The sequence below is a fragment of the Bombus huntii genome, chromosome 3 (assembly GCF_024542735.1).
Source record: "Bombus huntii isolate Logan2020A chromosome 3, iyBomHunt1.1, whole genome shotgun sequence".
Classification (NCBI taxonomy): domain Eukaryota; kingdom Metazoa; phylum Arthropoda; class Insecta; order Hymenoptera; family Apidae; genus Bombus; species Bombus huntii.
Genome location: NC_066240.1, coordinates 3,319,831 through 3,345,232, shown reverse-complemented (window position 1 = coordinate 3,345,232; position 25,402 = coordinate 3,319,831). Strand labels below are relative to the sequence as shown.

At 42.3% G+C, this 25,402-nt stretch overlaps 1 protein-coding gene and 1 long non-coding RNA gene across 9 annotated transcripts in view; one reads left to right on the top strand and one right to left on the bottom strand.

Annotated features, from left to right (window-relative positions):
* LOC126864099 (nuclear factor 1 X-type) overlaps nt 1-25,402 on the top strand; it is a 65,886-nt gene that overhangs the window by 36,792 nt on the left and 3,692 nt on the right. For 3 of the 7 annotated variants that reach the window (XM_050615046.1, XM_050615050.1, XM_050615049.1), the window contains 6 exons: nt 4,753-4,806; nt 4,944-5,042; nt 9,562-9,702; nt 13,333-13,476; nt 24,166-24,353; nt 24,995-25,357. In XM_050615046.1, the coding sequence (XP_050471003.1) occupies nt 4,753-4,806; nt 4,944-5,042; nt 9,562-9,702; nt 13,333-13,476; nt 24,166-24,353; nt 24,995-25,357 (989 nt within the window). The remainder of the gene's footprint in view (nt 1-4,752; nt 4,807-4,943; nt 5,043-9,561; nt 9,703-13,332; nt 13,477-24,165; nt 24,354-24,994; nt 25,358-25,402) is intronic. The other 4 variants (XM_050615048.1, XM_050615047.1, XM_050615051.1 and 1 more) reach the window with 4 other exon arrangements.
* Nucleotides 1,924-4,533, bottom strand: LOC126864104 (uncharacterized). Of its 2 annotated transcripts, XR_007689071.1 has the most exons (3): nt 3,077-4,533; nt 2,368-2,546; nt 1,924-2,220 (listed from the first exon to the last, which is right to left on the bottom strand). It is a non-coding gene; the product is annotated as an uncharacterized LOC126864104 (long non-coding RNA). The 2 variants fall into 2 exon arrangements; XR_007689070.1 differs by having other exon boundaries at nt 1,924-2,546.

Sequence of the window (25,402 nt, the reverse complement as noted above, 5' to 3'; positions counted from 1 at the left end):
AAAATTTTTTCTAAATGTCCATGAAACTGCGATAAATACTATGTATTTATATGTCAAAGGAAATTATCATAAAAATCTTAGAATAAGAATATTAAATGCGTGCTTTAAAAAATTGAATAGAAATCTATTCGGTGTATTTTCTAGCATTCGGTCGTCGAGGTAGAAACTAGTAGTTGTCGTGGTCTAATTAGTATCCGAATCTGTTCTCTTTACTATCTTGTAGTTCCATCTCTTCCTTTCACATTTTTTTAATTGTTAGCTGGTCGTTTAATTCCTTTCGCCTAAGAAGTTTGCTAGACCCGCTTGTTCAAGGCAGATCAGGTTAATCGCTGTTATTTATTCGCATCGAAACTACAAGCACAAAACCCTTTTCGAACTTCGCGACCCAATTAATAGTGAAGACTGTCTCGAGCCATGCGAAGATTCGTTCGTTTCGGTTCGCTGCATTTCAGAGTTTCCCAACTTCCTTGAATTCGCCCAAAAAGATTTCGTAGCTCGTTTTTTTATTCTCCGCGTCCTACTTTCAAAACTTCAAGGTCTCGATTAAACTGAAAAAATTCATGCCCTTGTTTCTCATAAATCTTTGTGTCTTGAATTAAAAGGCGTATGTACAGAAGTGTCGAAGAATGCCAGTCGACGGTGCACAGACGACGAACGATCAACATCATAAAAATTCCTGGCCCTCTGTAAATATACACGGCATCACAATAATATAAACTTACTGGCTGGCAAGGCGCGGCGTGGATAGCGAAGGCTCCGCTACTTCGGACCCTTTCGGATTATCCGCCGTGTCGACGTATGCTAAAAGTAGACACTTGCTGCGTTCGTTTCGACTGACCTAATAGACAGTATTATTACAGAAGGGAAGTACATAGCCCGAAACGAGAAGGACCAGGGACGCCTAATATTTCAATTCCACTCGCGTATCTTCGTTGTCATCGCCGTTCGAATGACGGAACCTTTTTCTTTCAAACGAAGGAAAAACGACGGTTAAATGGTTGTTGAGCTTATGGTGGATTATCGATGATAGACATGGTAGTTAATTGGTTACGTTGGCAGAAAATAGTTTGTAAAGTTGATAAGAGAATCTTCGCTGGTTTCAGGGTACCAAAAGTGGGGAAAGAAGAGTTTTCAATTAGGTCGATCTTGATTAGCCCGAAGAAAGATATCTTTAGAATAGTCTTCATACTTTATCTGTAGGAAGTTAGATAAAAGAGGTAACTGGAGTCGTCCTCATCTTAAACAATCGTTTCCACTTTCGTGTTTCGTTTGAAAAAGGAAATTCGAAGATCCTGTTTAATCCATTAATCTACATTGAAATCCGCGAATCGAGACTACGGTTAAACAGCAATGCGGGTACTTGTTTCTTTTAAACTTTCGATCGATCCTTCTGTTAAAGACGAACTAAGAAGAGAGAGAGAAAGAAAAGAAATGAAATTTAACCTGAAGAAGGGAAAGAGGGGGTTGATCGTCGGTGAGACGCTCTGCGTATTAGCCCTAAGAGCTAAATATCGCCCGGCCGGTTGCGTAAGTATCATCGTCTCTTATGAAAGTGTTAGAGAGAGGACAGGTGCCTCGACGCGTGTCGTTCTCGGACACGTCGCATTTTCGCGATGCCTCTGCGGCAGACGAGGTCCGTTTTAGACGGGCCGCATCGAAAAGTCGGCAGGAAAAGCCAGGCCGTAAGACTTTGATAATCCGGCAACAGCCGGAATAGACCGGGTGCCTTTCCACCGAGTTTTCAATACGTCCACCAACCATATCTCGCCACGTGGATCCATTATTAATTCTGCTCGCTCTTTAGACAGGTTTTCCATGATAATATAGTCATCTATATTTTCTTCGTTTTCCAAATTTTTTGTAACGGTCCTTAGACGTTATGTTTTATCTCTTGAATCGCAGGTATGAGGCAATTTAAGGATCTTTAGAGTAATATTTTAATATCTGGTCAAACAGCACACCGAAATTACAATAAAAGCTTCATATTTGGAATATCTGCCTCGTGAAAGTAGACAAACCATTTCCAAAATTTCTTTCAAGAATCTTGCTTTCTTATAATATTGAATTCTACAGTAGATTAGTGGCATATCTCGAACAGAAGAAAATGCCACTCTCTGCATCTTAACTCGGCATAATTTCATTTCCGATTTCAACGGGCCAAACCGCTGCTTTCCAAATTTATTTCCTTTAACCACTCGCGCCACTTTCATCGTATTATTTCTGCAAACAATGAGAACAGCCCCCGCGTTAAGAAATAAACGGAGTACAAAATAAACCTGGTGAGTCGAGCGAACTTTTTGTCCACTTCCGAGGGAAACGCGTGCGAGTACGCGTACTCTTGCATGCGCTCGCGCGTCTCACGCTCACCCTTAAGTTACAGTCGGTGCGCCGTGCACGCGAGCATGTGACCATGCGTGCCGATGTGTGCTCGCTCTATAAATAAATAAGCGACGGACATCTTGTAGCGAGTTCTCTCTCTTTCTTTCTATCTGTCGAATACCGTGCTCGCTTATGCGCTTGATTTTCGTTCGTACCTCTACGAATACCTGAAACGAGATATTCACGCACTCGTAATTAGTTCCATCGATCTTTTAATATTGATCTTCTATTCCCTTATTCTGACAAGAATAACGTATATGAAACATGCGCTAAGAAAATTCAAAAACGAAAGATCTTCCGTGAGAGTTGTAGTCCGTTTGATAAGACGAAATAGAAGTTGTAGTCTGTTTGAGAAAATATTTTGGATCACGGAAGGGTGATTTTATCGAAAAGAGGGAGAATGAAATTAGATATTTCAGTAGGGAGAACATTTGTTGTAGATGGTTGAGTATTATGACGTCAGAAACAAATTTTGTCTATTTTTAATAATTCTTGGAAAGGTGGGTTAGATAGCTCATCCTCTATAGTATGGATGGTCAAGGTGGGGATTGTAGTTATTCATGCGCACGATTATAATTAATGCTGATTTATAGTCGCGAATACATCGATATACAAATTCTTAGGACCGTAAATTGAATAAAAAACGAGGAACTATTTGTCTTGACTATCGAATGAATTACTCTGCCAAAGATTAAACCTCAGGAAGATTATGTTACGACGATTTATTCGTTCTTCTTTACTATCTGGTGCACAGTTTTCGAGAAGATTCTCAGAAAAGACTGTAAAATGGCCGTCCTTGAGGCGTTCCCGTACCGTCGCCGCGAAATTCGCTCGCGCACTCATGGATCACATGGTGTCAACAGATCCGTTCTCTATTATTGTTCCAAGAGCGAGCGTATCTATCGGTGTCTGCTAAAATTTCTGCGTCGCACACACGCACCTGTCGGGCGGTCCACTGGCCGACTAATTTTGCTGTTAGTTCTCTAGAGCCTAGAGGATCCTCTCCGTTCGCCACGGTGTGTCGCAATCGATTCTCGGGAAAACGATCTCGTTGCCCCATTAATGTGCATCCTGAACCAACCGGCTCAAAGATCAGACGTAAAATTAAATCGGCTCGAAACTCGGCTGATTATCCGTAATGAAAAATTCGAAATTTACTCGATCGTGATATCATCTTTCTATCAAATACAAGTTCTAAAGTTTGAAATTATGAAGTCGCGAAAAACATGACGATAGAAGATGGAGAAGCTTTCTTCGATTTGGAGGAAGATATAGAATTTTGCTGTTGAACTAAACGAAAATAGACGCGCATTAAAATCACACGTCTTCTTGTCAGTCGTTTCACCAGATAAATTCTGCGAGCAATGAAAACAACACGATCCGATACTTAGTCGGTCCAATATGTTCCCGTCCAACCTTGAATGCTTACGTTAATTCTGCTTCGCCATCGGTTTTCAATTTTCTTCGTCGTTTGACAATTGACGTTCGATTTAAATTTAAACGGCATTCGAACGAATTCTACGATCAAAAATGGAGATCGCTTATCGCGGCGCAGTGTACACCGATATAAGGTTGAGACGCAATTAAAAATAACCTGAGAGTGAACGTATGTTTGTTAACGTCTATTTATAAACGGTCGTTCGTCGGTTTTTCAGCGTTGTCGAGCTGGTTGATCGAGGATGTCGCGACGATTGTGAAACGTTTTTCCGAATTTCCATCCGCGCAGAAGGAATCCATCCTTTCCTCTTCTCTCTCCTTCTCTTTTCCTTACCACGACACTTACACAGACGCACGTATGCATACAGATACAAATACTCTTTCTATCTGTCTCTGTCTCTTTCAAGAAGTCGAACACACGTTCCGGGCTCTCGTGTATTTCGGTGATATGTTGCGTAATGAGATTTGCGTAAGGTACCGCGATATAAAACACCGTGTGACAGTAAAGGTGAGATGGGATGCGTCGAGGATACCGTCCTCCCAAATCCGTGTCTGGGGAATCCCAAGTTGGTCGATTCGTCTCGCTGAAATAGCTTTACAATGGCGAAATTCTGAAAGGGGCTGATTTTAGCGAAAGAAGAAAGAAAAAGGAGGAGGATAAGATAAAAATGTGAATGTTTTCGCGGACGGAAGAGAAATAGAGATCGTAAAATTCGAAGGTAGATTTTGATAGTTCGCTTGACGAAATGAAGGCAAACATGACAATTTGGACAATTTTTCATTAAGAATCTCTTTAAAGCCGAACGAAGAAAGATTTGATCGAACATGAATGCACATTAAGAACTGCATAATAAAGTACCCATAGAAATCTGCGGGATCTCGAGAAGATTTGATAATTAATAAAACTAACTTGCAAATCCTCTTCGATTGTTACAGAGGTCCTAAATGGCATCTGCAACGCGAGCAAGGAGGAAGAGAGGCGGCGAAAAGGTAAACGAATAAATTTTCCTACAATCCTATGCCAACAACCTTTTTCACTTGGTATTCCGCGAGTTCTCATGCGTCGTCAGTTGTTCAAAATTGCACGAACGAGTAACGTCTTATGGTCGGCTGGGTTCTGTTCCCAGGTGCAGGCTACCACGAACTATATAACGGTGTTGTCTGCAATGACACGATCCTAGCGACAGGTGTCTTCAGCTCCAAGGAGCTCTGGATGCTTTCAAAAGGTACGACGTACGATCCTCTCTTCATCATCTATTGCATGGACTCTCTATTCGCTGATCTCTGGGATATCGAAAGTCTCCAATCTGTTTAATACGAAAGAAAGGAAAAAGACGATAAGAACGTTTAAAAGAAAATTCTATTTAGCTTAAAACAATCTTATGGATGCTTTCGAAAGGTAATCAACGAGTCGATATCTAGGAAACCTTTTGAAAGCATCCTTTCGATGATGAAGTAGGAAGGAACTCGCTCCACGATAACGTCCAATATTCACGAAGCTGATTTTCGTGATCGAGCACGTTGTTGGTCGTTCTATCGATGCTGATTTATTAACGTTAGAAACGTTATTCTTAGCCGTGGAACGCGATTCCACTCGACGGTTATCCTTTCGGCATACCTGAGACCACTTCACTCCTCTTTCGCTATCAAGGACCTGATGAACGATTGGCACGTGTTGCATGTGCATCGTGGTGAACGCTCACAGTGCTCTGTTAGTGTAACTCGATCAGGAAGGGATTGTATTCGTTGCGAACGCCACTTGTTAGGCAGTTCGATACCACCCTCTGTAATCAAGTTCAGAGAATTTGTAAAATTAAATATAGAATCTAATCCCTTGTCTTTCTCGTAAGAATCGTACTATTCACTCAGCGGAGGATGTTGAAGCTAGTTTCGTATTCTTTTGCAAAGAATAGCGAAAAGTGAGATAGACAAATAGGTCATAATTTGGTAGGTCAAGGTTGTCAACGGTCCTCCGAGCGCGTCCCATCGATAGAACAGACGAAACCGAGTGTTATTGCCCGACATTGTCTGCCAATTTCCGTCACGAACATATACAAAAGCCACTGTGCTGCCAGTCTCCCGACTGCTTCTCTATTAGTCACCGATAACCGCACAGCCAAATTTCTCTCGATGCCTGGACCGTCGCAAAAATTCGTCAAATTCCACACGATAAAAGTTGAAATTCAACGTGAAATTCCAAAGAGCTAACTGAACAAGTCTTAAAGTTGCTTGTATCTTTTATATTCCTTCAAACTTCTTCAAACACTCTCCGACTCTACATTACACTCTATCAAAATTCTTGCTTTCCGATTCCATGCAATATCGAGGATTTACCCTAAAAGACAAGGGGAAGTCGTCAGTTCATAATTGAAGCGATCAAATCGACCGGTGGATCATTCGAGTCCATTTTCATCGGATCCTCGCCGAAGGGAGCAGCGTGACACGCATGCACCGCCACTAAATGGAATAATAGGGCAGGGGAGCGCATATTGAGAAGCGGCGCGAGTCTCGAAACGCCTCGACGTATGCATCTGCACTCTTCCACCCTCCTCCTCCTTTTGCCACTCTCTCTCTCTCTCTCTCTCTCTCTCTTCCCTTCCCCACACCGCTCCTCGCGTCACCGTGGCAGGAGATTAGTATGCAACCCGGTGTATTAATAGACGGGGAACAATGCTCACGGCCTCAGAGGCTGCTGAGAGAGCCTCGCAGCCTCTCTTTCTCTCGCCTCTACCTCTGCCATCCTCTCTCGCCGGATGAGCCAACTCCCGTCTGTCGATCTTTGCAACTCGATCGAACGCCTTTTTTCTAATGTTTCTTGGATTCTGACGAAGAAACATCATGGATAAAGCACGTTTGTTTTAGCCCGATCGATCCTAATTTCAGTTGGATTAGGTTCGATGAAGAAGAGCTAGAAGTTTAGGGTTGTTTAAAGAGAATTATGTACTCTTGGATTCTCCAGATCGTGCATTTAATCTCATAACATCCAGAGGGTAGTTTAAATAGTTTAACGCTTTAAGGATGAGTTACGAAGATAGAAAAAGAGCCAATTAGGTTCTTTATATAGTACGTTTTATTCCACGCTATGACAGAACTCTTCTCGTCGTGTATTATTTTATAGATACACAGGGGATAAGTCGCGAAGAAATAGAAACATTTTCCAATTTAAAAGAACCAAGATTTAGTTCTTTGCGAAACTTCAGCTACAAATCCTCGGAAGAGGTTCTTCAGCTCTCGACAAAAGACACGCCACTTTTCCCATTCCCGCACCTTTATAGACCACGTTTCTTGCTAACGCGATCCCAAAGACTCCAAGCAGCTTCGTCCCTCTTTCTATAAACCTACCCCTTCGATCATCGTTTCCCCATCAATCTCAATATCGCGTCAGCCGAGAACACAGGCCACGGGAGAGTTAACCGTCCGACAATACTCACCCCTGACGCCGCCAGCCTAGCGGAGGAATTTTTTTCAAAGTTCGCCAACTGGTCCGGTCCTAGCTCTCGTTCGAAAAAGGCCGGAATCAACGGCGGAGGGAAAAAAAGGAAAAACCGTGAATCAGTGTCCCGACGCCGTGCGCGATTTTCGACGAATTTTTTCCAACCCTCGGATACGTCACCGGTTTTTTGTCAACAATGCACTTGCACACACACGTACACACATAGAAACACGTATGCAGGTGTACGTGTACGCGAGTCGAGCGGGAAAAAATGGTAGGCCCGCAGGGGGGCAGTATTTCCCAGGCATTTTTCTTCTCTCTCCCCGATGTGAGAGGCGCAGCACGTACGGTGGATAAAAAGGGGCGCAATTTCCGCGGAGGGTGGGAGCCTACCTCGGCTGATGTAAAATAGAGAAGAATATCCTGTCGGTGGTGACGGTCGACGACGTGCAAGATGGAACATAATAGAAACACTCCTAGGGGAAGGGGTGAGTTTTAGTGGCGAAATTCCGATGATTCGAATCGCGGCTACATATATGAAGAGGTAGCGCAATATGGACACGATGGTGATTTGCTTCTTTTAAAATCGTCTCAACGTCTAATTGCCACATACGCGCGAATTATCTTTATCGGAGAAATGAAACCACAGGCTGTTGAAACTTTCTCTAATAGTGTAAAACCTTACGATTACCCCCGTGCATAACAGTCCCATAAAATAAATAAAATACGAAGTGCAATATATATATAAGATTCGATACTGAGAAAGGAAAAAGAAGAGAAATCAGACAACCACATTATCCTCTAGAATCCCGAGATTCCGTTTCCTCCTAAATAATTACCAGTATCAATAGAGTTCCATAATTCCAGCTTCATAGTTAGCATGAAAGCAACTATGTCTATGGTATCTTGCCCGCTGTTTCCGCTATTCAAACTAGAAAACCAGTAGACCGGGGCCTATATCCAGATGGAAATTCATCGCGTGGCGCGAATTACCGAAGAACACAGAAGATATTGCATGCGAGGGGCCGGTGGACACCGGTCGCGAAATCGGTCGCAGGTTTACGAGCAGGTCGCTTACACAAGATGCAAATTCCACGGCAGTAGCTCAACCTAATTGGTCGTTGACCGTCGAGCAACGGGGAGATCCCTATATTTACGCGTCGCCAACTGCGACAAACTGGAATCCTATTATTTTACGGTGGCGCTGATTCAGCGCAACGTGTAACTGGAGCGTATTCTAATGGCCGGCACCACGATTAATTAACCGATCCCACCGCCACCATCGTCCCTCTCTCTCTCTCTCTCCCTGCCTCCCTCTTCGTCCCTCCTTGGAACACGATTGTGTTTACGCGAACAACGAGGCGATAGTTCTCTCTCGGACTCGTGCCCTTTCGACTTCTCGACAACACGATTTAGGGAGGAATCGACAGATAATTGGAGGTATTAATCGTCGATGGGAACGTTTGATTGGTCGTCGGGTCTTGGTAAGGATTAAACGGGATTGTTTTCGGCAAGGTACACTGGATAAATCGTCGACGTGGAGCGAGTTCGTGCGATCATACGATGATAGAGGTTTATTTTCTTTGCTCATTATTTTCTTCCATCATTCGATATCCTAGAAATCTAACACGGATCTGTACACATTTCTAAGCGATGCGTTTCTTGTATCTTGGCATGTCCGTTTTCATACGACTGAATTTTACTACTTTGCTAGATAACATACTCGAGAAAGGTATTAATTCTTTCACAGTGAAGGTCGCTGAAAACTGCAAATCATTAAGATTCATAATCGTTACGACGATACATGAATCATTATGTATCTTCCTGTTTTAAAATCTATCATATGGTCAGTACATATTAACCAATAGATAGATACATAATTTTATCCAAATGTTCAGATGAAACAACTTTTTTTCAAATAGCGCAGCATAGCTATTGTAGCGTCATTTAAAACAACGGTGAAAGAATTAGTACGTACATATTAGGTTAATGACTAATATTCAAAAGAGAAGAAAATTTAGTGTTCAAATTTCTCTACACCAAACGAAATCGCTTAAATCGAAAAAGAAAGAAAAAAGTATTGCCTTCTGCATAAACAATTTTTACAAAATATAAGAAAAGAAGGGGGAAGGTTCTCGAAGGAAAACGCGCGGAAGTGCGATTTTCTCGAGAATCGAGACCGCAGAAGACGAACGCGACAAAGACTACGACCAAGACGAAGATTACGACTTTAGCAAGAGAACGACGAGAAGAAGCGGATGACGTACGAAACGCGCTAGGATCCGTAACCGCTAATGTGTGTCTGGTTTCAGCGTCCATACTGCATGACCTCAGCGACATGCAGCCTCAAATAAACGCGATCAAAATAGAGCACCCGCCGTACTACTGCAGCAGCTACACCCCTCCGTCCGCAGCCACGGCCGCGGATCATGCTCAGCCAGCGGCTAGCTTCAGTGAGTTTCAAAACCTCTACGTTCGTCCTTATTTTTAGTGGATGCACACTGTCACCTGGTTTCACCACTAACTTATAATCTTAACGTCATATGTGGGTATTTCGTGTGATGAATTGCAGATTCAGGAGAGAGATCGGAGTTTGAACAGAAAAGAGGGAGAGTCGAAGGTGTGATTGATTGGGAATTAATGGGTTAATAAAGGAGGAAGAGATAAAGAGAGAGAGAGAGAGAGAGAGAGGAATTGGATAAACTGGGATTTCAAACAGACAGAATTGGGATATCGTGATTGAAAGCGTTTCGAATTAAGAGGTCGTGGTTTGGTGGATTATATCAATTGGGAGCATTACGTTGCGGAGGACTGGTAATTGGGGACTTTGTGACTTGAAGCGGCACGAATGAAACGCGTTGTAATTCGATGGCACCACGAATCGGAAGCGTGATTCGGAGCACCGCGAATTAGAAATTTGGTAATTTGAAACGCCATGTATCGGAATCCCTGGAATTCAGCGTTCCGTAAATCGTAGCGCGTTCATTCAGGAACTTTTCCGAGTCATTACGGTACAGTCCTAAGCATGCTAAATCAACACATTCCTATTGAAAACATTATAAATCAATCTGTTGTATTTTGAAACGTTTTACACCGACGCGTTGTGATACGAAGTAGCAGAAATTGTTGCCTCGTAATTCAAAGTGTGGCCGATTGACGCCTTACGTATCGAGGCGGCACGGTTCGGCGGATAGTAATCGAAGCCGGCTGCAATCTTGTCGATGCCTTTCAGTAGGTTGCATCGCGAAGCAATCGGTCGCGAAACGATGCGTCACGGAACGATGCATCGCAGCGTGCGCCTCTTCCCCTCTTGTGCACCTACACATGGACCTTGTTTACCAGCCGCTGTTTGCGAAACGGCAGAATTTCACGGTATTTTTATCGTTTTTCTACGCGTCCACTAAAATTAAACCGTTCGAGGACACCGAGCAACTATGCGGAATCGCGTTTTACAGCAGCGTGCATCTCGAATACCTTCGCAAAAGTGCGTCAGACTATGGCCGATGGCAACGTTTTTCAAAACATTTTCCACTTCTCTCGCTACTATTTTAGCTTTGTTTTCCTTTTACCAACAATTACCAAAGCTCGACCTTTAAAGTTGTAAGTTAATTAACAAAGATATTTCCTTCTCCATCTCATATTTTGATTTTTCTTTTTGCGTTGTATTAAAAGTCTCCTTAGCATAAACCTGTGCAAGTTATGAGATATAAATTTCCTCCGCGATTTTCTACAGGACAGTGTAAAATATCGTAGGGCATGAAAAGAGTATGTACGTACTATAAATCTCCCTATTTAGAAAGATCCAAGACACCTCGAAAGCCAAACTGATTAAGCTCGTATTTCGTCATTCCTTTGATTTTATTACCTTGGTACACGATCGGCGTTCAATTTCTCTGAAATATAAATGACTTGATGTCGTTAGTGATAATGCATACGTAAAACGTACCATTTCACAGTGGTCACCAAAATTGAATCTAATTCACCGAGTAGGGCTATTCGAGTAATAACAAATTCCCAGCGGTCATGGATCGAAAGATCCTTTCTTTTTTTTTCTCTGTTCCGCGGATTCAGTCTCATCCCGTCGGCTTATCACACGGTCCTTTGTTATCGGGATCTACTTTGCTCAGCGTTCTATAGATCATTTTCCCTATATATTTCTCTCTTTCCGTTTTCTATTTTCTTTCTATTCTCCGCTCCAACCCGGCTTTATCGCGCCGCTCTTCTACTCTCTTTCTCTCTCATTCTCCCATCCTCGCCCCTCACCTCTTAACTCTTTCATCGATCAAACGATAACCACCAGCCCTCTGCCTCTATGCACACACGCCACGAAACGGAAGTCACTGGATAGAGATGAAAAAGAAGAATAACTTCCGGCTGAAGCCTTTCGTAGGCAAAAAAGATTCGTAAAGATAGAAGGGGTTGGAATAATAGGAATTCGCGGGAGTAAAGTGTTTCTCGCGCTAATTTGAAGCTGATAAAAGTTACGTTTCTTTGAAAATCTTATCTTCTTTAGAGATCCCATTACTATCTTTGTGTTTGACATTAGCAGAAGACATCGCCTCGTGTTCTATTGTTTGTGCTATCCGTATAATTGTCCTTCTTGATAGAATTTATTTACCGGATACTAAGGATCGTAGTGAAGATTGCGGGAGAATTAAAGTAGAAAGTTCGGAACAATAACATAATAACACGATATATGTGCTTCGGTGTACTATATTTCCCTAGCGAAGAGCAAAACTTGTAACTTCATCTTTGTACAACCCTTCCATCCCCCAAAAATTCCGTCATAAAACTTTAGTCCCAAATAGCCTCAATCCACTCCTGTCCCAAACCTAGAACCCTCGACCCACCCTCAAATACCATCGCTGGCGCTACTACCCCTCCTAGGCCATCGTATCCGAAAGCTTAAGAAATACAAATATTCGAGTCGGACGAAGCAAGAAATACGAACGTACGAGTCAGAAGGCAAGAAGACGAATACGTGGAAGGGGTTCGGGTCGAACGTTAAGACTTTCCAGCGAGAAGCACGCGGAAAGTTTCGAGTCTTTGCGCTGGGAGGGTTGCAACGGCGGCGGATAGACGGAATTTACGGACGGAATAAAATGACCACTTTCTCAAGCAAAATACATGCACACACACATATATATACACATATACACGCGCGCACACATATAAACACGAGGTCGAACGTGTATGAGAGAGGGTGAGGACGTTGGGAGTTGGGCTAGAAAGGTCGGGGGTGCAGGAAAAATTCCAGCAATAAGCATAGCTGGACCAGGGCCAACCCCGTTTCCCCCGGTTGCTCCCTTTTTATCATACATACGTTGCCTTTATAGCGGCCGCGGGACACTTGATTGACTGTATTGTCGTTAAATTAACGACCGGCGTAAATATCGTGGTGCCCCGGTGAACGAAGCTAATTTTATTGCCGCGAAACGACCGCCCTCCATTCGAACGTGCATGCAAATCCGTTAACAAGAAGACCGTGTATTCTTGTTCTTATTGCTTTTCTTTGTTTCATTTGCTATCTAAAGGGTCGAACTGTTCTTGACTGGGGATGTCTTTATCTTCAAGGACGATGCACGGGAAGATGGAATCGTAGCTTTAGGATGAAAAGCAGGGTGGGGGGATTTTTGAAAAATAAAAGGAACTTCTTTGTTGCATAAGCAAATCGACGAATTTAGGATTGTTTTAGTTGTTAGGAATTTTTATTTGATTTTAGTATAGATGTAGTATAACAACGTAGTGTGTGAGATTAGCGTTAAGTAATTCTCTCGTTAGAATGATAATTAATAAGAATCTTGTAGCAGGCAATTTGACTTGAGTTGCGGTAGAATTTTCGGTTGAATATTCAAAGAGGGAAATATCTCTGTGAAAGAGAGATACTTTTACCTCCTTTGTCAGCTCGTTTGTACGAGCAGACGCGAAAGAATACGAAGTAGAAACCGCGGAGGAGTGGGCGAAGCATATTTCCCTCTGAACTCCACTCTCCTCTCTTTTAACTTCTAATTATTTCATACGTAACCGCTAATCGTTGTGTAACTTTGCAGCAGTGTTTTTAACTTTACTTTTCTGTTTCGTAGGCCCACCACCGGTGCATCAGCTCATAAGGAACGACAAGACTGAAAAGCCCCCTACGGTTTCCGTATCGAGTGCGCCGACATTCTCGCCGGTGCTCAGGCCAGAGGATGGTCACCGTGGAATGGATTCTCCGCACTCGCAGACGGGTATGTGCCGATAAAAAGAGCACATTTATCGAGATTTCTCGTACCTAAGGCCGTGATCATCTTTTCAATCGTAAAAATGACCGCCGGAGGCCGCCTGTCCAAGTGGCTGCCACGGTACTTCAAATGGAGGATCTCTCGAGATCATGATCCTTTCTTTTACCACTTTGATGTTTCGTCTGAAAATTTCTCAGTCAAAATATTTTCTAATGACAAGACAGATTGACTAAACGAGTTTTGAATTAAATATGATAGGAAAGACCCGGATGAGCAAAGAATGAGAAAAGAAAATTCTCTCGGAAAATGTTTACTATCTTTTGTTCTCCGTATCTGCAGCTTGATAACTTGATAACGTAGTATTACAAGGATCGCGAGGTCCTCCATAAACAGCGAGCGGTAATTTGTGGTATCTTAACGCGTGGACTTCATCTTTGGTGCTTACATGATGGAAAAGTGGTGAGAAGGATCTCTCTAGAGACGCGTGTCTCGTATGAACTGTTCTCGAATTATTCGTTCTTATGCTGCATCACGTAAAAGATGTTTTTCCAAAACAAAGATATACGAAAAAATTGTACAAATCTGACTATATTTCGAAAACAGTTTCTAAAGGACTAATCGTCCGTGTACGAGTCTCTGTCACTTCCTTTCAATCTCGAATATTAGTCCAAGATATGGCGTCCATGTGTCAAGATTTGCTCTTCGTTCTCGAAAAAATATTCCTAACGATCCCTTGAAAAAAAAAAAAAAAATAAAAGAAAAGAAATGAAATAAAAATACCTTGGAAGCGAGTTTTCTTTTAACGTAGCATTTGATTATGGGGAGTTCACTGTAAGTACTCTGCATACTGGAATGCATACTCGCTAGACCGGAAGTACGGCTAAAGACACAAAGAACACAGAGACTGTCCGACGATGATTGCGACTTCTCGAGCCTTCAACCCTTAAAACCCGTTTCACCCCTAACATCTGACATTCCCAAATTTTTCGCTCTCTGTTTTTTTGTTCATTACTCCCGGAAATTGCCGCACGACAGAGAGTACAAGATCTTAAAATACAAGATCGTCTTGTCCCTGTGTCTCACGCGCTTCAGTACTGTCCGCTTGTTTTGCCTGACGAGTTCACTAATAAAAACGATCCTAACGTAATCGGCGAGCAACGTACGAGAGAACGCGACGGTTCCACGCGTCCTTTGAGAACCGGGCAAACGCCTTCGGAAGCGGAGCGTCAGAAGGATGGTACAAATGATTCCATTGGTTCCATTGCCATTTTTCGCTGCTTCCAACATCGGTCGTCGATAAAACGATCGCGGTCGGCGTTGTCCATCGGTTAAGGAGCTCGGCGCTACGGTATAACGACGATGTATTTCGAATTTTTCGCGTTTTTTGGAAATATTCCTTAAGTTATTCTGAGATCTGTGGATCAAAATTACTTTTTAACATTAAACAAATAAAGATAAAGGAAAGAAATTATCGTATGAGAAAAATTGGCAATTCGAGTGTCGAGTTAATTCTTTATCCTCGATTAGCCTCTTAAGCCATTGAACGGCATATGATTTATTTCGATTAGCCTGTCGTATAATATCTAGCAAGTATGGTCGATTTTTCGCGCGACTTTCTGTATTCTATACACTCCACCACCCCGGTAGAAGTGTTCTCTCTGGCGTGGTTGGGGGCGGTTATGCGTTTTTAATGTGCAATAATGTGCATCCTCGTTGCACCGTGCGCCGGGTTCCAGTACAACGTCGGCGATTTGGCGCCTCGAATGTCCAGTGTGCGATAGACCCAAACTGAGCTCAGCCAGGCATCATGTAAGTAAATCGATCACCAAGGATTGCTGGATCTCGATCCCCACAGGACACGGCCGAGAATCGAAACCGAGTAAAACGATCCTCGAGCGTTGCGACGGCCTCGCTAACCTACTTCGAACATAGTCGAGCAACTGTGATGCGATACGGAAACTGATAGAATAATCTCGTACAAAGTAGGGTAATTGTGACTCGAGATTGCACGACATTTTTTCGTTTCTTCTTTATGACTGACGGTGCAACATTTACGATACAATCGTCTTTTGAACGCACCTGCTTTGTTTCGATGTATAGTGGAAGAATTTGAAACGTAAATTAAGTTTTTAAGTCGATCCTTTAAAAAGTCTCTTGGGAATTTAAGATACGTTGTAATGATTCGAGCGTTCATCCATGAGACAAATTATTTCAACGAAGTTTGGTATTTGTTTAACGCATTGACGGCTATTAAAATGCGAGTGATTTCGGCTTTCGAAGCAAGATATATGAAATTCGCGTGACAGCCGACGTGCTAACGATAAAATAACAATTGATGAGTTCTATTGTCCGGTTCGAACGCTGACGATACTTTTAAATTAGGAGCAAGATGCTTGAAACTAGGTTAGTGGGGCTCGACGCGACTTTTCGGCCAGTCGAACTAACCGCGAGAACGTCCAAGAAACGAACGTTTGTCCTTGGACAACGCGAAAATCCTTGAAGTTTAAATGTTGCACGTCGTTCCGTCGTTTCGTTTCGACATAACGTTACGTTCGAAAGATCCGATTCCGATAAAAATTTTAAACGAAAAGAAAGAACGCGTGACAGGTATGCTAATAAATTAAATTTTAAAAGTTAATGTCTCCGATTTTATTGGAAAGTAAACGTTCGAAAGGAAATTGAAGATGAGAAGGAGGCGAGAAAATGATTAAAAGGGGATCGAGAGAAGGAGATCCGGAAGGGTAGCGAGCGGAATTTTTCGAACGATCCATGGGATCCGTGATCGATGGCCGCGTGCAGCTGCAAACAGCCTTGCAAGCCGCGTGCAAGCCCTTAATGTTCGCGTGAAAATGACGCGTGATGATCTCTGTTTCAGTCTGAGCCCGAGCGTAGAGAGAAGCTCGCTAAACTCGACTAAAAGGTACTTTGTGACTGGTTATTGACTGTTCTACACATATATATACACTTATATATCTATTTATATCTATATATATGTATATATATTTGTTACGTATAAATTATATAGCGTACATATGTACGTGTATACGTGACACACGGTGGACAAACGTCGTGTGCGTGGGACTAGCTATTGGCGCGAACGTGTGTCAAGTTTGCGTGCGTGGACTGTTTCGAGTAAGCATAGTTTAGAATCCTAAAAGGTATCTGACTGAAAAATCGTAGCAGATACGAAGAAAGTAGAGGAACGTCTCAAAATTACCAGCTTTCGAACTTTTAAGTTTCACTATTTTTAAATCTCCAACTTTTTACATTTTTTATCTTTAGACCTGAAACTTTTCGGATTGCTTAATTTCTATATTCAAGCACAAATACGGATTCTCACATATTTGATAATCTTCTGTTCCGATATCGGATGAAATCTTTGGAAAATTCTTTTTACTGAAAGAAAGAGGCAAATGAAATAACCTAGAACAGTGCCAAATTTAAATGTCCCCGAACGAATTCAGTCACGATTCACGTTCGCATTCGATCGTCCTATTGGACGGTCACGCACGCAGGTAAACGCACACGGTCGCTCCCTCACTGGCGTTTCCAGGAGCACACGTGACGAACAAACGATATGGGCAAGTGTCAGTGGCTCGTTACCCGCCACACACGCATCCACCGAAGGAACTTCCGGTTCTCTCGATGCCGCGTGTCCGTGTACGCGTATATGTACGCACATGCATCACGATGTCGTATATATACGCTCGAATATTTTTCTATATTGCTGTCACGTTTGTCATTTCTCCTTTCCAGTGGTTGTTTCTTTTTACACTCTACTGTCGTGTCTCTTCTTTTCCTTTCTCTCTCTTTGATTTCTCTATCTTTATCACGAATATTGTACGTACACGATCGGACACGCGTACACACATATATAGACACATACACACATTCGTACACAGAGACACTCGCAAATACGTTGGAACGTTTTACGAGACCTACTCACGCACTCACACCATCACTTAAGCCCCGTAGATGCTCTGTTATCGTCTATCCTTCTGTTTCTCTTTTGTACATTACGTATCGTCGAACTCCCGCCCGACGATCCGCGTCCTTCGTAAATTGCGATCGAACCTCGCGCGAAAATTCCAAGAGTTTCGTCGGAAAGAAGAGCTCACAGTTTAGAGACTCGATAAACGCATCGCGGATCGGAGATGTCTCGGAAGAGATTTCTTCGAATCGAAGAAAATCGCGTACGAATTTCAAGAGTTTAAAGCGTCAGTTAATTCCAATTGGAGTTTCTCTCGAACATTATGCAAAATCTACGTAGCACCGGTGAATTGTTTCAATCGTTAAATGTTGGAAATCTCGCGTTACCGATTCTTCGAACGTTCAATACCTCGTCCTGTTAATCCTTCGAACTTCCTATTTAAAATTTCGAAATCTTCGAATATCGAATATTGAATTTTCGAATCACCGATATTCGATAAGTCGCGTCGTAGGTTCTAAAAGATTTCGCTACGACTAAATTCTTAACGTTATCAACGAGCAATCCAACTGAAGAGCTCCTGAATCCCGGTGGCATCGAAATCGGCGAGCTTCCTTCAAAGTTTCCGGCCGAATATGCATTCGTTCGGCGCGAGGGTAGGGCGCGAATCGTCGACGCAGCTCGAAATTGCACAATCACGTTCCCACCCCCGAACCAACCCTCCATAGCACCACTATATATGTATATCTTTATATATATATTTCTCAGTGTATATTGGTGTCTCTGCAAGCATTACACACACACGCGCGCGCGCGCATACACACACACACACACACATCTACTTTCTCGTCGACCATCCGCTGCACACGGACACATACGTACACACGCTGGATTTCGAGGGTGTCTTCGATGCGGCAGGAGACAAATTTGCCCGGCACACACTTCCTCTGAACCCTCGTCGGCGAGTTATTGCAAATTGAAGATCGGTTGGAACGCCTCGAGTTCTGTTTGGAGGACTGCGACGATTTTAACCACCTATAACGTCAAAGTTCCTTCACTTCTGAGTAAAAAGAGAAATAATTATCGATTGGCGATTTTTGATTAGAACATTTTTAAAAACATAGGCGTACAATTACGTAACTTGAAAATCTCGCGACATTGCATGAAATTAGAAACGATGAATTTTCTCGAAAATGGTTGTCTCTAGAAAAAGATTATACAGATCTTTGAGGTACTAACAACGAAGAAAAGTGTGAGCGTGGTGGTAAAATTTAACATCCTGCAGTATCGTAGATTTCGGAAAAGAAAGGGACGAAGAGGGAAATTACGCGAAAGGAAAGCTAAAAAGAAGAAATGGAAAGATAAAGGGAGACACGTCGAAGACGAGGAGAAAACGGAGAGAAAAACGCAGGAAGTAATCGTTCCTCGCGGCATGCACCGTCGTCGAGCAAACCTCTCGAATGCCTTCGCTATCGATCTCCTCCACGATGTTCGGTTCTTCTCTGCCTCAGACCACCTCTCTTATACGTTATGTTCGCCTTAATTCAATAGAACTATTGCCCAATCGCGCTAAGTGCAGTGTTTAATTTTTTTCAGCTTCTAACGGGCCATGCTACCTCTTTTCAACAATTTATTATCCTTCTGCTCGATTTACAAATGATACATTATCCTCTGATTAGAAAAGAAAACGAAGGAAAATTCGAATATCGAAATTAAGCGCCGTTCCTTTCGTTGATCGAACGCAGCGTATATTGGATGGAAGAAAATACAGCGAGGCTATATATTAAAACGATCAGCGACATTATGAGTCGTCGAGACATCATAATCGATGTAGCCGCACTTACAGTTGTAAACATCTTAATGTAGAAACATAGTAAATCTCCGAGTGTAAAAGTTATTTGCCAATTAATATACGAAACTTTGTTGGTACATAATTCTGTGAAAAATAGCAAATTGTGTGTTTCAAGAATGTGCTTTCCAAATTATATACTATAAACAATTCTTCGAACATTATGCTACAGAGGAAGAAACACCTCCAAATTAACATTTTATAGTCCTGAACGTGGTTTCAAACTCCTTGTATCCCCCTATATGGCAATATAATCAAACTTGAACACCTGATAGATTTTAAAAGCTCGCAAAATATATGTATATGTATCTCTTCCATCGATAGTACGCTAAAACGGCGCGTCCTTGTTTCGTTTGTCCCATCTGTTTCTTCTATTTCTTCATGTTTTCCTCTTTTTTCTTTGAAATTTCCTTTCTTGTTGTTGTTTTACGAGTTCCCTAGTTCTCGACGCTGTTGTTATGGTAGTTGTTGCACCGTGTTGACTCCATCGTTGGTTATTGGTTGGTTTGATGACCGTCCACATGGAAAATGCTTGTTTCACGCGCGATACGAGCGAGTTTTTTTTACTGCATTCCCTGCATAGAACACCGCGGTATTACGTCGAACAATCGATTGTCGTTCAAGTGTCCACGAGCTTTGTTCTGTACAGTGCGCGAGCCCTGTACGATTTATTGGTCGTTTCCATTACTCGCTTTCCCTGTATTCTTTCTCGCGTGCTTTTTCTATCCCATTTTTCCTCCTCCAAGATGCACGAACGTTTAATTTTTCAATTGATAGGTTTCGTTGTAACGAAAGACACGTATGAAACTGACGATTAGAAAGGAATTATAATACGATCCTTTTTTCTTCACATCGAAAGTTTTATGCTTGTTAATCTTCGCGAGACTTTCGAATATCCAACCTTTAAAACTTATGAACGATCCTTCGATAAACATTTCGGAGAATTAGAATGATTTATATTGTAAAGATCGACGACTTGGATTTTTTTTAAATTGCGAAAGCTAGCGTAAAATACTAAAGAATGCCGGATATGACTGAGAAACTAGTCTTTCGACTGCATGACTTGTTAAACCACGATGAAACACTGGCACCTGTCCACTTTGCGATCAGCGAAGTTTCAACCGGGTCCAGACGTTAGCTAGAAATCGTAGATGTCGTGAAAATACTCTGGACTTTGTCGTTAGAAATAGAAAAAAGCTTTCCTCTCTCAAAGAACTCGCCGTCAAGAAAGAATAGCACTCTATGATTATTTAAAAACAAAATAGTAAAAGAAGATTGCAAAGCATTGTCGAGCAAAAGGATTGAAACGATCCCTTTCCACCCTCGAACGACCGAGCGACAGAGGGATGGAGAGGGACGGGAAAGAGAGAGGGAAGAGAAAGGGCGGAAAATGAAGAAAGTGGACTAATTCGAGGGTCGTGTTTGTCCACCACAGGGAGATCCCCGAGAAATCCACCTGACGTCTGATTGCGATATGGTAAACCGCTGCGTCACGAGGAACCGAAAAAGCAAGAATGTTCTATGTTAGCCCATTATGAGAATTGTTATATACATATGTGTGTTAGCATTCGGTGTTGCATCTCACATAACTGTTTAAATATACCTATGTATACAGTAATGAACAAAAGTATCGGTACAAATCAGATTTTCCTACAAAATCCTCTGTACGTACCTATACAATTTCCCAAGGGAATCTAGTGCCAATACATACTTTTATTCGTCACTATATATACAGATACATATATGCGTGCGACAATTATTATAGATAGATACGTATGTATGTGTATTTCTTCGATGATAATCACCAGCCATGCTGATAACTATTACGATTAAAATGGATGTATATATGTATGTGTATTCGTAATAATTGTTGCGCCATTCTATATAGCCGCCTGCAGCTGTGTGCACGATTGTTCGCGCAATGCTGTCGTTGGTAGGCGCGCTGACCGTTTTTTCATTTTTTCTTTCTTTCGTTCCTTTTGTTTACTCGTTCGGTTCTCTTTCGTTTTGGACGTCGAGGTGGAAGGGCTGCCTGTTTAGTTTAATGATTCAATTTCTGACCGTTCGCTGCAACACCGTCATTGTTCAAAGAAGAATGGAAAAAGGGGAAGTATCAAAGAAATTGAATCAGCTGAATGTCTGTTGTGTAGTTTCGATGGCCGCGTGAGAGATAGATTTTTCGATTTCAGTTGTTCATTTCGATTATTTTTACGCGTCGCGTCGTTCGGACGATCGACGAAGCTTGCGCTTTCAGCCATATGGTACAGCCATGGTCGAAAACGATTTAAAGGCGAACGATTTTCTACTTCGAAGGGTCTAGATAAATTCCAAATAGAAAAGAAACGTTGATGTTACGTACAGGGATACGTACGATCGATGCCAGACAAGTGTAGAAGTACTCGTGTCTGACTTAACACGAACCCATTCTACTGCCACTCTAAAGATCGTAATATATTCTCTTTACAATTAAACTTTTCCCATCCTTTGCGCATTCTCGATAGAATCTCTTTTAGAAACTATCGAGCCATTTAAGTTCTGAAAATTGCAGAAATCAATTAAGTTACATTTATATCTCGGCTAACGGTTTACTTCCTCGTTCGAATAAAACATGGAGTAATAAAATATAGAATAATAAAACCACATGGAATCGTTCATACTTTGACAGATAATTTCTAATGATGTTTCTACGATTCGACGATATCATAACGTTAGTTTCATCTAGGAAAAAAATTGTATCGCTTTCGCGCTGTATCGCATCGACAACTAAAACGCAATCCCCACAATGCATCATCCCCCACGAAACTAACCAAATCGATAATTCTCTAACCAAACTGGTGTTTTTATATGCCTCTATATGGAAATAAGTACACTCTACGATATTCCTGTTCACCTGTGTATGTATAGTAACATATGTGTATAATATCTATATATGTATATTTTTCTAACGCCCCCGTTTGCCTGTCCGTCTGACTGACCTGTCTGTTACCGATCAATCAAACCAGAGTGAAAAGAACAAAAAAAAAAAAGGAGATAAAAAAGCGAGGATCAATATTTAGCCGATCCAGTCCCTGTCCCCGTGTATTTCGAAGCGTAATTCCAACGTAGTCGTCTAAAAAATCGGTCGAGAAACATCGACTGGAACCAGAATGATTATGAGATCCGGGGCTTGGAAACGGACAGACAGACAGACAGACGGACGGCATTTCTCGCTAACTGCGTAGTACCGGTCTACCTGGTAAGCTAGCTGTCGCTGTCTGACTGTCTGTCTGTTTGTATGTTCGTCTGTGTCTGTCTGTCTGTCTGTCTGCCCACCCTGTTACACCCACCTGTTCACGTATTACTACTTTTAAGGGTACAGCCTCGAGTCAGGAATAAAAGCTCGCGATGGAAAATATGCAAATCTCTCCCTCGATGATAATACGTGATACGATGATAAGATAATACGAACCAGAGAGGGATATAACGACAAAACGTAAGAAGATCCGGACATTCTGGAAAAATGAATTTTGAGAAGATTTTTGACAATTTTGTAAAGTTCTCGAGACTGTACTCACGTTGAACCGTGCACACCATTATATTATCTCTATTTCTCACTCACTGTCACACGGCTAATGCTCTGGGTATGTCGTATGCTGGATGGATTAATTAATTCATTGATTGATTAATTGACTTAATTAATTGACTTGATTGATTGGTTCAATTAATTTCGAATCTTGATTGAGACTTGACTTGTTTATTGCTCTACTTATCTCTCTCTGTCTCTCTCTCTATCTCTCTCTATGTCGTATTCTATATTGTTGTTGCGATGTTGGTGTTGTTGTTTACCATATACATATATATATATACATACATACATGCATATATATCACCGCATATATATGTATATCATTGTATTGATGTTGATGTTGTTGTTACCTTGATGTTTTTTTGATGTGTTGTTTAATCGTTGTTATCTTGCTGTTTGATGTTTGTTGTTGCACTATATATCTATATATATTCTCTACATATACCTATATATTCTCTATATACATACATGTATATAACCGTGTTGATGATATACGCGTGCGCGCGTGCTCGGCGACAAACAAAATTTATCATAGAATTGTAGAAAGATATACGTATATATGAAAAATAAAACCAAAGAATTTGCAAGAGGAACGTGTACGCGCGCGAGCACGCGTACACTGGTATATAAATACATGTACATTTCAGCCAGCCAGCCTCACGCTTGGAGTGCCTTATATATGTGTGCATATATATATGTATATATATGTATATATATATGTATATGTGTATATATATGTATGTATATATATACATATATCGTGTGTGTGTGTGTATATATATATATATATTTAACACGATCGTTATAGTTGGTCGACCCCCTACCCTCGGAAGTACCACTAAAACCACCCCCTAACAGACTCGCAGCAGCAATCGTTACCTCTGTTTGCTCCCTCTTCTGCTAAGCTCTCACGTGGCGGGCTCCAACTTTACTAACATTCTCCGCATTAACAATTACCATTACCAAACCAGAGTGAACAACGTGATTGCCCGGAGACCAGCTTTACCTAATCGCCCAAATTATTCAACGTCTTTCGCTTCTATTAAAGTTCTTTCTCTAAACGGCGATAACAATAACGCGAAAGCTATGTACGAAATAGAGAGAAGCAAGTAAAACGAAGAAGAAGCAGAGGTGAAAGTAAAGAGAAAGTAAAACGCAAATTTCGTCGGAAGATCTTATTAACGAAACAGGAGGAGTGTAATTCGTTCGGTCGAGAATGAAGAAATGAAAAGTGGAAGGGGATGCAGAAACGGAGTCGATTCGAGGAAAGGAACTCGAGTCGAATTTAGGGGGTGGTTTCACCGTGGCCTTGGCCACGCAGTCGGACCATGACAGTGGTGAATTGTGTTTCAGGATTGCACTCTCCGCACGAAGGACTGGCCGGTGGTTCCGGTCAAAGTATGTCCGGACTTGCCTACTACCAACCGGAGCACCCTGCCTCCACGGGAGTGGTCAAGTATCCCGAGAACGGTCACGACACCCTGTCGGATTTCGTGACGTTCGTCTGCCAGGAGGCCGAGAATACTCAACAACTGCCCCAGGTAGCTTCCGGATCCTTTTTCAACCCGCCACGTTGTCCGTTGTCGTGGACTCGAGCCAGGGAACACCGTTCGTTACCTTCGAGAGGACGAAACGGACAACGGGGCGGTTCTTCTCCGACCTGCGTGAACGTCATCCGTGTTCCAATCGCCCTGGATTTTTCGAATTCAATTTGTTGTTAGATTTATCGGCGGAGTGGATAAAAATTGAAATGGTTAATTGGAGAAACATGGGGATATCGTTTGGTGGAAATTTGGAATGCAATTTCGAATGGAATGTCCGACCCCACGTTTGCGATGCACCATTATTGGCACGTACTTCTCGATATTGTTACGAATCCAAAGAAATAGCTACATGCGTTTTAGGTAAATCGACGAAAGTCACGATATGATCCATCTTAAAATCCACGAATCTCGCAAACGCGGGTTTCAACGCGATTCAAAACCCCTAAACGGTAAATGACTAAATGAACGAATCGGTAGATAAAAATTCAAGAGATCAGTTAAAACGAAAGGACGAATAAGATACAAAAAAAGGCAAAGTTCTTAGTCCGGTAGACCGGGAGTGCGAAGTCACAGAAAACGGGGTGAATGGATCACGCGCGGGTCGACGACGTTGATCGGTGGGTGTGTGGTATTTCCAGGCGCAGCTAGCCGGACCCCGCACTGGCATACAAAAGTTCTCACAGTATTATCCGAGCTCGATGCTTCCGCCACCACCTCCGGCCCCGATGGCGAGGCCTGTCGCCATTATAAGGTCGACGGGCGAGCTGACGGCTACGAACTCGAACTCGCCCCCCACTTCGTCCACCTCGCCCACGGACCCAGCCGAACTGGCATCCAATCAGGAGCAAATGGCTGCTGCGGCAGCGGTCGGACTGGTCAGTTCCGGTTGCCAGAGCTCCGTCGACCCAGCCGGAAGAAAGAGCCCTGCGAGGATCCTCGTCACCGCGCCACACACCAGCCGGGAATACACCTTTGCTCACTTTCACTCTCAACCTGGACAGGTGAGTTTATTTTCGCGAAGAAATAACAATGTTACTTTAACGTGT